At 59.2% G+C, this 12083-nt stretch overlaps 2 protein-coding genes across 4 annotated transcripts in view; one reads left to right on the plus strand and one right to left on the minus strand.

Moving 5' to 3' along the window:
• Positions 1-10231, minus strand: MIDN (midnolin). 3 transcript variants are annotated; one of them, XM_066342255.1, is made up of 9 exons: positions 9968-10231; positions 8176-8814; positions 6981-7068; positions 6726-6788; positions 4602-4730; positions 4206-4517; positions 3856-4003; positions 3381-3635; positions 1-1998 (listed from the first exon to the last, which is right to left on the minus strand). In XM_066342255.1, exons 2-9 carry the CDS (start codon positions 8406-8408, stop codon positions 1721-1723), a joined length of 1506 nt encoding a protein of 501 aa, XP_066198352.1. In that variant the 5' UTR covers positions 8409-8814; positions 9968-10231; the 3' UTR covers positions 1-1720. The 3 variants fall into 3 exon arrangements, with proteins under 3 accessions (XP_066198352.1, XP_066198335.1, XP_066198344.1); XM_066342238.1 differs by lacking the exon at positions 9968-10231 and adding an exon at positions 8904-9118; XM_066342247.1 differs by lacking the exons at positions 4602-4730; positions 9968-10231 and adding an exon at positions 8904-9118.
• The window catches only part of CBARP (CACN subunit beta associated regulatory protein), a 17553-nt gene continuing 14629 nt past the window's right edge, over positions 9160-12083 (plus strand). The window contains exon 1 of the mRNA XM_066342164.1: positions 9160-9281. Coding sequence (XP_066198261.1) covers positions 9228-9281 — 54 coding nt within the window. The 5' untranslated portion in view covers positions 9160-9227. The remainder of the gene's footprint in view (positions 9282-12083) is intronic.

Here is a 12083-nt window from a genome sequence, read left to right on the forward strand (position 1 = left end):
TTTCACTGGTGTCATTTTCTGTTTATTACTTGAAATCACGGTGTTTGTGTAGATTTTCTCATACAGGAAATTCAGGAAAGGTGCAGGCACACCCCACAGCCTGACCCCCACCCCCAGGGTAATGCGGTAATGCTTCCTGGGGGAGGGGCAAGGTGAGGATGGAGGGCCTGGGCAGAGCTGGTACCTGCCTGAGGCCTCTACCCTCGGACCCTGGGGGGCATAGACATTGTTTAAAAAAAACAAACAAACAAACAAGGAAACACACATTTAAATAGGTATCCAAGACAGTTCTTCAAAAACAAACCCCCCTTTCTTCTCCTTTTGGAAAAAGAAAAACAAATTATTGACCCCTAACCCTGACCCCTCCCTGCCCACCCCCCAAAAAAAAAATTTACAGAGCTACAGTTAACACATGATGTTCACATCTGAAACCATTAACTTGAAACACAGTGGGGAAGTGGTGAGGACCTGGGATTCATCTACAAGTAGGACAAAAGGAGGGATACAGGCAGGGGTGGGGGTGTCCTGCAGGACAGACAGGTGTATGGGGGGAAGGCCCAGACATCTCCATTTTTTCAGTAAAAAAGTGAATGAAAAATAAACTCCACCCACATTGAAATGGACCCAATGGGGGGGGGGGTCCCTCTGCTCTGGGGGCCAAAGGCCCCTTGTGGCATGGGCATGAGTAAGGAGGTTCCAAATTAGACCACCAGCAAAACCCCCCAGGGGGTTAATGCTACACAGTGTAACCCCTAACCATGAGATTCACAGCTCAGCACTCCCTCCCTCGAGGTTGTAGGAGGGCCAACCCCAGACACCAGTCCACAGGCCCAGATCCCTCAGGTTGGGCTGAGAAGTAGAGCTGGGTCTCCCCAGCCCTACAGCCATTTCTCCTGATTTTTCAAGGGATTCCCAACTACTATTGGCTCAGTCAGAAAATTAACAGTCTATAAATACCCCGAGCTTAGAACGAAAAATAGGGGTAGGGCTTGAGAGTGGCATTGAAGGATAACGCACAGTGCGAGGCCTGCAAAGGCTGGCGACAGGTCTGTTCCCCTCCCTCCCTTTCCTGCCAGGAAAATGTGCCACACCCCCACCAGAACACCAAGACAGGCTCTGGCCAGCCTCTCCCCTGAAACGGCTTTTCTTTTCCAGCAAAAAGGAAAAAGGAACTAAGAAGAGAAAAAGTACAGACGTCAAAGACAGCCTCTGGTTGGTGCAGCTGTGGATTCTGTGAGGTGTTTGGAGCCCTATGGGGCCCTGCTGGCTGGGGGGTGGTCAGAATTGGCAGTGGGGGTTCTCTTTGCTGCCTCCTCCTGTCTGTAAAGTGCATATGAGGCATCTACATTTTTTACTTAAACCTGAAGAGGGTGGGAGAGCAGCAGAGCCAGAGGAAGGGGTGGGGTGGCTTCCTCTCTGCTTTGAACCATTTGGAAAGACTGCTACATATTTGGAGCTTGGGAAGGTGGGCAGGGAATGACCCTGCATGGTTGAGGTGGGGCAGCAGGGCAACAGAGGAAGACGTGGGAAGGTGTGAGCGGAACCGAGGAGGCAGGAACCCAAGGCCACGGAGAGTTAGGAAAATCGTGAAAAATGAAATTTTAAAAAACCAGAAGGATGCTGGCTGGGGAGGGAGGGGCCTCCTGCAGTGCCCACTGCCCGCCCTCCTGAGCTGGGCGATGCTCTCAGCCATCCTGGGCAGGGATGAGGGACAAGGTTCCTAGGCCACCACAAACTCTGACTTGATGTCGGGGTTGACTTCTGGCTTCCAGACGGATTCCTCAAAGTCGAGGCCTAACCCTGCAGCCTCACTGGGGCTACCACCACTGTCTCCACTGCTGCTGTCGCTGCGGCCGGTCTTGCGGCTGGGCGGCCAGTGGTAGGGGCCGCGGGCATCCCGCCGAGCCTTTCTGCGGAGGCGTTTCTGCTGGAGCAGCAGCTGCAGGCGCTCCACCTTGCAACGGGTAGCTCGGTTCTCTGTCTGCCGCAGCCGGTCCCCTATAAAGGAGGCAGGGACCATGATCCCTTAAGAGAGAATGAACCCCCAGCAAATGCCCCCCAACCAGAGGTGGATTTAACAGCAGGCAATCCGCATGTGCCCTGGGCCCTGACTTCTGAAGGGCCCCACAAGACTCCAACTTGACATTTTTTTCTAATGACACCAAGTTTGGTTTCATATGTGCAATTTTAACATTAATAGTACATAATTTGTTTTTTTTTTAATTTTTTAATTTTTCCGAAGCTGGAAATGGGGAGGCAGTCAGACTCCCGCATGTGCCCGACCGGGATCCACCCGGCATGCCCACCAGGGGGGGATGCTCTGCCCCTCTGGGGCGTCGCTCTGTTGCATTCAGAGCCATTCTAGCGCCTGAGGCAGAGGCCACAGAGCCATCCTCAACGCCTGGGCCATCTTTGCTCCAAATGGAGCCTTGGCTGCGGGAGGGGAAGAGAGAGACAGAGAGGAAGGAGAGGGGGAGGGGTGGAGAAGCAGATGGGCGCTTCTCCTGTGTGCCCTGGCCAGGAATCGAACCCGGGACTCCTGCACGCCAGGCCGATGCTCTACCGCTGAGCCAACTGGCCAGGGCCATAATATTTTTTATTTAAAAATATGGTTAACATGTATTTTTATTTTCCTTGTCTCTTTTTTTTTTTTTGTCTCTCTCTTTTTTAAAGGGGCCCAATATTTTCCTATGCAACTGGGGGTCTCAACGGATCTTAATCCGCCTCTGCCCCAACCCCCATGTTAGGCACAGCCCAGGCATTCTGGACACTCAGCTCCATTGAGGGAGCCAGTGAAGATCATCTGCCAAATTAATCTCCAGTAGACACCCCCTTGGAGCTGCCAGTTTAAACTTGTTCCAGTGTCCAGCACACCATGTCTGAGCACTGTGAGGGCACGGCCATGTCCAAGACAGACATTTTAGGACACAGTCACTGCATGAATTAACTGCAGCTTGAACCCTTCCAGCTGCTTCTGTAACTGAGAACTCAGGGTAGTGCCTTGGGGGGCCCACTGGACAGATTGGTACTAACAGTCTGTGAGACTCTGGATTTAGAGGATAAAAACCGTCGGGGGACACAGGTTGTCCAGCGAGAGGGAAAGCTGGGTTCCCTCCTTAGACTGACTTGGCCATTCACTGAGGCTTCACCTGCCATCTGGAGAAAGTGCCCAAGGGGGGCAAGGAGGAAATGTAAACAAACCCCTTTTGAGAGGGCACAAGGACACTCTGTGCCTCCAACACATGCTCCCTTCTCTTCGAGCTCTCCCAGAACAGACTAGGTTGCAGCTGATGGCTTCTCAGTCTGAGGTGGGACAGCTGCTCTGAGCTGCACAGATGGGCCTTGAGTGCTGGCAATGGATAGAGCACCCTGACACTCACCTGTGGGCTTGCCCAGGCGGGCCTGACTCAGGGAGGCAGTGGCTGCCAGCTTTTCACAGGAGGTAGTTTTGGGGGCGAGGTCTGCAGTGGGTGAGGCAGGTGCACACTGGGCATGGCAACGCAGTTGGGTCAGTGATGGGGGCATGCCCTGGTAGTGCCGCGTGGCACTCAAGAGGTCATTGAGGATTTGCAGGATGGTGCCAATGTCTCGCCGTGGCCGACCGCTGCTGTCCTGGCAGTTGGGATGCAGGGTACCTTCCAGAGGGGTAGAGTGTCTTGTTGAGTGCCATAGGGGTAGGACTCTGAGGCAGGAATGACACCAGGACCCCCACCCATGCATGGGGACAAAAAGCTTGCTGTAGGGTCATGAGTGTAAGCGGAGATGCCGGGGATGGGGTGGGGTGGTAATGTGTTCCACTCTGACGTGTGTGCATGTGACCACTGCTGGGACACAGGTCGAAGCCACGTCACCTACCAGAGAAGGTCCCTGAAAAGACTCCCGGGGCGTGGTTCACGAAGCTCTCAATAATGGCACCAGGTTTGCGGGAGCGGGAGGTGGGGCTGGCCCCAGGGGTGGATGTAGGGCTGGCCTGTGTGCTGGCAGCAGGGGAACAATCCATCTGCTAAAAGGGGAGGGAGCACATGAGCTTAGGGTGTAAGCACAGACCTTGGGGTTCAGAGTCCAGGGATCAACCACCAGCCCTAGGACCAGGGATGGCTACTGAAACAAGGGATACAATTAGGGGCTGAGTCCCCGCACCTTCCTCCCACCTCATCCAAGCATAGCCCACCCTTGGATTCAAAGGATAAGCCCTTCTCACTTACTTCGGGGCAGGTAGAGGCTGCATGGGAATGGAAGGAGCCGGCTGTGACAGGAGAAGGAGATTCAGGCACAGGGCTGGTGGGCACCGGGGGAATGCGGGCAGCACTGGACACTGGTCGGCAGGGTGAGGACACAGGGGTGGTCACGCTGGGGTCCCTGCGGGTGGCAGCGGCTGCAGCAGCAGCAGCCGCCAGCACATGGCGGTGTTGTAGCGGAGCATGCTGGGCCGCGAGCTGAAGCTGGACGAACATCATGTGGTCACCCACTCGAAGAGCCAGAGTCAGTGGCGAGCGGCCTGACAAGAAGTCACTGACCTGCAGAGATTGGCCTGTCAGCCCCAGGGTCCCAGCCCTAGGCGCCCCCAGCCCAGCCCAGCCCAGCCCCCCATGCTGTGTGACCTGGGGCCTCTCGCCGCCCCTCTCTGGGCTCTGGGGTCCCTGTCGGTGCCACGGATGCTTAAATAAAATGAATCGGTATTTCCGGAAGCCGCCTCCGCCAGCCCGGCCCGGCCCGGGCGCCGCTGGGGGCTGTGGGGGACAGAGGCAGGTCAGACAGGGGGGCCTGGGCCTCCCTAGCCAGATTGGTTCTTTCAAGGGGAAACTGAGGCCAGAGGGGGCGGGGTCTATCCAGAGGTCCCTGCTCTCAAATAACCCTCACCTTGTACCTTTTCCCCATCCTCTCAAACCCCCATGTGATTATGGCAGAGGGACCTATCTCAGGCCCCCTCCCAGTTTCGCCATGGGGGTAGGCAGCAAGTGGGTGAAATTACTGGCCAAACTTTTCATCTTAACCTTTGCTTTTTCAAGATAAATATTTATCTGTTCTAGGCGGGGCAGTGGCTGAGAGGGAGGCGTCACTGCTGAGGGAGGGAGCCCTGACTGGTTCCCTGGAGCCAGGGTCCCCTAGGGCCTGAACACAGCCCACGCAAACACAAACCCTCCAATCGAGGTCCCCTTTCATAGAGGGTGTGGGGTGCCTTTGACCGCTGTCTGCACTGGGGCCTGGCCAGCAAAGAACACTCCCCAGGGGCTGGGCTGGGGTGGGGGGAGGAAGGTTTCTGAGAAGTGACACAGGCTGGATGACTCAGAACAACCGCCTCCCAGCTCTCCCCTGGCAGCGGCTGGCGTAACCTTCTCTGCTTAGGGGCCTCAGGGAGGAGGTAAAGGAGGCAGGCAGTATGAAGCCCTTACCCCCTAGCCCAGTCTGCATGACCCTCCCCCATCCCCAGAAATGCCCTTTCAGGAAGGGCCTGGGATGGCTCCCAAGAGTGGTTGGGGCACTCCCCCTAACTCCCTCCTGCAACTTCCTCCCTGGGGAGCGCAACCAGGCAGGCATGATATGATGCCAGGCAGGGAGCAGCCCTGGGAGCCTAGTTGATCCACCCAGTACCTCCCCCCCTCAACCTCCCTTTTGGCATAGGCACCCCAGGGTGGATGTGAACCAAACACACAGGGCCCCCACGGCAACCATTCCCCCCACCAGAAGCAGGGAGCTCAGTTCACATCTGCCCCAGGAAATGAGGAGCCCCCTTGGGGCTCCCAGGATTCCTGTTTTCCCCTATCTCACAGTCCCTCCTGACAGCAGACCACCCAGATCCTGCACATCCCCCTCCTTGCTCCCCCCCCCACCAGCTGGCTGGTGAGGGCAGGATGCTACATGTCGGGGAGGGGGCGAGGGCCTCAGGCAGAAGGAAGGGAAGCGGCTGAGCAGGTTTCCTGCGGCTGGCCAGCCCAGACAGGGAGGCCTAGAACCTGCCCACCCCCTCTAGGGGAGGGCAGCAGCCTGCTTCCCCCACCCTGGCAGCAGGCGGATAGCTGAGGCCTGTGTCACCCTCCTGGGAGGAGGCCCTGCCGCCAGAAAAATGAGAAAAGGAGGGAGAAAAAACCGGCTGCAACAAAACAGGTAACCTGGGTGTGGGCCAGCTCAGGTCTCCTAACTATTTTCCTAACATACTGTATTTGGCCTCACTGGGTGCCTGGTTGTCCCCCTTCCGCCCCACCCACTTTTGGGCAAAGAACAAAGACCAGAAAGAGGAGGGGGAGGGGTGACTACCCACCCTTCACAATGAGGTCACAGAAGGCAGAAGTTGTGTTATGGAGGCCAGCACCTCCCTCTCCTCACCAGCAGAAATTTTATAAAGGTTGCTGGGAATGGAGGGGAAACTTCAGTGGCCCTGGAGGGGCACCCTCAGGGACACAGGCCACCCGGGTGGAAGCCTGGGCCAAGGTCACGGCACAGGCAGTCTTGTGAAAGTTTGGCCCCCCCACCCCCCATGGCAGCCCTCCCTCATGGCAGTCACCGTGGGAGAGAAGCCCTCAAGGTCAGGTGGTAAGTGCTTAGGGGGAGGGAGAAGAGGAAGCTGAGTGACCAGGCCAAGCTGGCACGAAGGCGGGGCAGTGCAAGTCCCCTCCCCACAGGTCTCCTGGGAGCACAACAGCCCCAGGCTATCCAGAGAGGGGCTGTGCATTGGGCCTGCTAGACCCTGGGCTAGGAGGGGGTGACACACATCTCACCAGTCTCACCTGGGTTTCTGTCAAGCTCTCCAAGGCCTGCATCACAGACTGTTCTGGTCTTGAGGCCTGAGACTACAAAGAGAGGGAGAGGAGGAGACCCTGAGCATGCATTACAGGCTGGGAAGGCCCTGCTAGGTATATGTGAGGAGTGGGGGGAGGGCCAAGGCTTCCTTGGCGGGCAAGGGAGCCCAGATATGTGATAGGGGACCATGCTGGCATGAAAGGGGGCTGCCCGCCCATGTTGGGGCCTTCTCAGCCATTTACCATGAGGCCCGCCTCCACGGTGGGCACGAGAGTCAGCTTGCTGCCATCCCCCACGCCGAACTCCTGCAGCTTCCCCGAACTGAGCCGGCTGGTGTGTGGGGGGGGGAGGAGGGAGGAAGGAAGAGGGTGAGGCTACAGCAGAGACCAGGCAAGGACGCGGAAGCAGAAACTGAGGGAGAGGACTGTGTTCTGTGCTTGCCGGGGAGACCCAGTAGTACTTCAACCCCCTTCTTTATCTAGCCCCTAGACCCAACGCCTTGAACGTGAGGGAGAGGTTCACCAGCTAGCCTGGGACCTTATGGAAGTGGATCAAATCCTTTTTCTCAAGGAACTTCAACTCTGGACTGGGGCACCCCCTTTGTACCTAAGCAGGGCACTTTTTCATTACCTGGACCCCATTGTGCCCTGTTTGACACCCTCCTTAGCCATCCTAGGGCCAGCCTTGCCTGTAATTCACAGACTCTGGCCATGGGTTCGTCTTTGTGGGGCCACAGGGCTTAGCCTTCAAGGGCTTTGCCTGGCCAGGCTCCCCCTCCTCCCTCCCTCCCTCCCTCCCTCCCTCCCTTCCACCCTGGCGCAGGCCGCCGGCGCTCAGACAAAGGAGACCCTCCCCCTCCCGCCCCTCCCCCACAGAGGCCCCTCCACTGGGGATGGACACAGCGTGTCCCCGGAGGCCCGCGAGAGGAGGGCTTCCCAGACTAGAGGCGATTTAAATACCACAGGGGAGGGGGAGAGGGAGGCTGAGAAGAGCTCTCAGTGGCGAGAACAAAGGGGGGCAGAGAGACGCAAATGGGGGAGAGACAGCCAGACGCAGAGGGGGCCGCCGAGCAGATGCGGAAGCCGGTGGAGATGCAGGCAGGGGAAGCGACGGCAGCGCCCCCCACCCCCGCAGCCGGGGGCACCGCGCCGCCCCGGAGCTCCTGCCGTCCCGCGAGGGGGGTCGCCTAAGCCCAGCTGGGGACACCCTCGCAGCCGCCTTTGTGCAGCGAACCCAGGAAGGGGGGAGGGGACCGAAGCAACCAAGGCCGAGCAGAGGGCGCCCGAGAGCGCGCCACCGCCCCCACCCTCCACCCTCCCCGTCTGGCCGCCCCCATCCTTCCCCGAGCTGCGAGCTCTTTGTTCCAGTCCGGGGGCCGGGGCCAGCGGGGGTAGCAAGCCAGGGTGCGCTGGGGCCGGGGAAGCGCGCGGTACCTACGTGTCTTTGTGGAGCAGCGCCAGGCGCTCCTTGGGCACTTTGAGGCGCTGGGACAGCCGCTTGCGCAGCCCCTCCACCGTCTCGTCGGGGGACACCAACAACTCGTAGCGGGTGCCCGTCGTGCTGTGGATCGCCAGGCTCATGGATGCCGCATCCGCCGCCGGGCCCAACTCGCAGGCGCCGCCAGAGGCCCCGCGCCGGCAGCTCCGGGCGCCGCCGGGCTGCGGCTCCATCCCCGGCCCGCGCTGGGGGGCTGGGGTCCGCGGGGAGCCGCCAATCCTCGCCGCGCCTCCAGGCAGGGCGGGGACTCCCCGAACTAGGGTTCTCGGGAACACGGGGTACAGGAGGCAGCGCGTGTTCCCTTCGAGAAGGTCCCAGGAGCAAATGGCGAACCAAGAATCCCAGTGGCGCTCTGGGGTCCTGTCGGCTCGTAGGGGTGCCTTCCGGGAGTAGGAACAGCACTTGCTGCTTCTTTCAAGGATGCCGGGCGGTGACCGAAACTCCGCGGGCGCGGGAGGAGGGCCCCGAAGGAATGGGCACGGCTGGCCCGCCGCGCTCAGTGCCGTCGGCAGCTTCGGCCGCGCTTCCCCGCGCGTCACCTCCCTTAGCAACAGTCGACGCCGCCGCTGCTCCGAGGATCTGGGGGTGAAAGTAACAAGAAAAAAAAAGTTATAATGTAGCAACGTTCCAAGAGGCGGGGTCTCCGCCCCCTCCCATTCACTACTTACTCTGCCGGCCCCGCGCCGACCAATCGGCGCGCGCCGAACGCCCCGTGGGCCGCGCTGACCAGCCAATGGAAGTAGCCAAGGCGCTGCCCCACGTGGCTGCTGGTCCCGCCCTTCGTCCCGCCCCTGCCCCGGTGGCCAAAGGGAGCGCGTTGGAGGCGGAGCTGGCGCCGCTGACGCCAGCCCCCACACCCCCGCCCGTGCCGGGGGCCATTCATAAGGCCCGGTGCCCACAACAAAGGGCGAGCGGCCCGGGAGGGCGCGGGATGTAGACCGGGAGCCGCGCAAAGTGAGGGCGGGCATTGTCCCTGCGCCAAGAGAAGCAGGATGTCGCGTGGCCTCTCCCTGCGTCCGTCCGGGAAGCTACCGCGAGCGGAAGCGGTAGGCAATCCCTGCGCCTCGTGGCCGGGCCTGATTCGGTTGCTCGCCGGAGGGTTCGTGAGGTCTCCATGAGGCGTGTGGCTGAGGGGGAGGCCTGCATCCCGTTGACGTGGCCGGTGTCAGGGAGACCCTTACCGCGCCGGTGTCACCTCCCGTCCCACCCCAGTCTCGTGGGCCAAGCCCGCTTCTCGAGTCACACCCGCCCGAACTATGACGTGACGCGGCGTCCCCGGCTGTGCCCGCGCGCACCGCTCTGCTCGGGGCTGCGGTGAGTCAGCAGCGATGGCACGCCCTCTGCCGGCCCCACCCGGGAGCGCTGCCGGGTGTCCTAGGGAGGGGGCGCCGGGCTGCCCAGGGCAGGGGCGAAGCCTAAGGACTGCGGGCGTGAGGACAGTCTCGCTAGGAGTGTAAAGTCTCTAAATCAGACTGGGGCCGTACAGCCGGGTAAACAGGCTAGAACAGCAATTAAACTCAAGGTCACCCCGGGGAGGGGGGAGTGTCCAGGGGGGCGGGGCGGGGATTGATATCCTGCTACCCGGGTACTAGCTGCACCTCGCTCTTCCCATTCCACTTCCCAGAACTGGAGATCTCTCCGCCTGCCCCAAGAACAAATAAAAGTGAGACACCCTTAAGAACCTAGAGTGGAGAACCCCTTCTTGGCCCGCGAGATCCTGCACACAACTCACCGGGTGCTGCCAGTCCGAGGTCCCAACAGTCTTGAATGTACCCACGTACAGGACAAGTGTGCGGTCCGATAGGTCTGGGGCCGAGCGGGCGGCCCCGAACCTTTATCCGCACCGCCTTCCTTGGGGTGGAGTTTGGGCGGGCAGGGGTAGAAGAGGGGGGGAAACTGGGCGGGCAGTGACGCAGGCCTTCCCCCGCCCCTCCCAGCGGACCGGGGTCCTGGGGCGCTGCCCCATAAATGACTGCGCTCCTTGAATGTCGCTGAACCCGGTGTCACGGTCGTCCTTGCCTATGACTCGGGCGCACCCCTACTAGGGCCACGGGGACTGGGTTTCGGGGTGCACAACTGGGCTGCCTGCCCCACCCTCTTTCTGCTGCTGGGAACCCTGTGCTTCCGCGTGGAGGGGGAGGAAGAGCCTGAGTCAGCAAAGCAGTCCAGGAAAACAGGCTGAAGTCACCTGCTTGGAGTGAGGGTGCCCCGGAAAACTGCATCCCTTAACAGTGATCTCAGAGGGCATTTATGGAGCAATTAACCAGCGCCAGGCCTGCCTTTTGCAGCAGTCACCATACTTCCTGTGACCTCAGGAACATTTTGGTCTCTGGAGCTTGTTTCTCCAGGGTGGCCGTGGGGTAGAATGAAAATCCCAAAGGGCTCGCTCTGGGGCCCGAGGCATGGGTTCCTCACCTATAGTTATATTATCATCATTCAATAATGCAAGTTTACAAGCTGCTGCCCATCCTTTGGGCTATAACCCCCCTACACATTTTGCATACTAGGAAACCGGCAACACAGGCAGGAATGTGGCATGTCCTTTCTCCCAAGAGTTGCCCCAGGTGTGGGCTGAGGATGACCCTAGTTGGTGGTGCCCTCTATGCCCATAAGGGGATTCAAAATTCTATTCACCCAACCAGTCCACTTGACCTGGTTTCTCCCCCACCATTGGAGTCCTTCCTAGGGCTGTGTTCCTTCTCTCACCCAATGCTCCTGTGGCCTCTGGCCCCTCCTCCTCCACAGCACACCTAGGCACTTCCAGCTCTGTAGGGTCAGTCAGGGCCACAGGAGGGTGTCACTGGGGCTGGGGTTGATGAATTGTGTTTCAGGAAGAAGAAACAGCCAGTCCAAAGCCCTGGAGACTTAAATAGCTGCAAGCTCAGTTCAGGGTGAGGGCTCTGCTTCCAGAGGGAATGTGGAGGTGGCAGAGGAAGCAGAGGAGGAGCAGGCCAGGTGGGAACTTAAAGGGATGGGCAGAACTTTGTGATCTCAGACTAGTCCCTGACCTTGCTGAGCCACTTGAGTTACACATACTGGGGGATGAAGGGTTCCTCTCAGGAGGGATCCTGACCTTGTTCTGTAGGTCCAATTTAATAAACATGCTAATGAACTGGTTTCCATTCCTTTCTACATAGAACCTCCCGTATTCCTGCGATCGTCCCAGGATATGAGCACAGATGTAGCAGGGATCCCCTTCATACTCCCATCAGGTCCCAAGCCTGCTCTGTGGAAGAGGTCTTCATCCCTGGCTTCTGGCCCTGACACCTGCCCCATTCTGGACCTCTCCTACCCCAGGTCTTAGCCTTGACAGCACCGGCTGTTCCCTCTGGCAGACGTGTCCCTAAGACTGACATGTTTCCCATAGGAACTGTACTGTGGGGTCCCAGATTTACCCCACTATCTCCCAACTAGAAGCTGAAGCTCTCAGGGCTCAGATCCCTGTTTTGGGGAATACTGGTACAGTGTCTTCGTGGTGGTCTCCCTCCTCATCCCCCTTCCTTGGTTTTATTTATATAGTGCCCAGCCTGGCAAGGAACTCTAGAATTTAGCTCTGAGACTAACAAGGAGGGTTGGGGCTACATCTGTGACCCCCTGGCTGTCACACTCTTCTCTGGGCTGGGGGTTCCTGGAAAGCGAGGGACTGTTGCTTGGGCCCACCAGCCTAAGAGTGGGGAGACTCAGACACATGCCGGTCCCTCAAGCTGTGAGCTCTCCTGGAGGGACCCCCCAATGGGTCTCCCACCATGTCAAGCATCAAACATAGCCAATCATGACAATCACTTGCATAGGACTGACATACTCATTTACAGGCCTTCCATACTGATGACTGATGGGTTGGCTTCCCT

Source organism: Saccopteryx leptura, chromosome 1 (assembly GCF_036850995.1).
Source record: "Saccopteryx leptura isolate mSacLep1 chromosome 1, mSacLep1_pri_phased_curated, whole genome shotgun sequence".
Classification (NCBI taxonomy): Eukaryota; Metazoa; Chordata; class Mammalia; order Chiroptera; family Emballonuridae; genus Saccopteryx; species Saccopteryx leptura.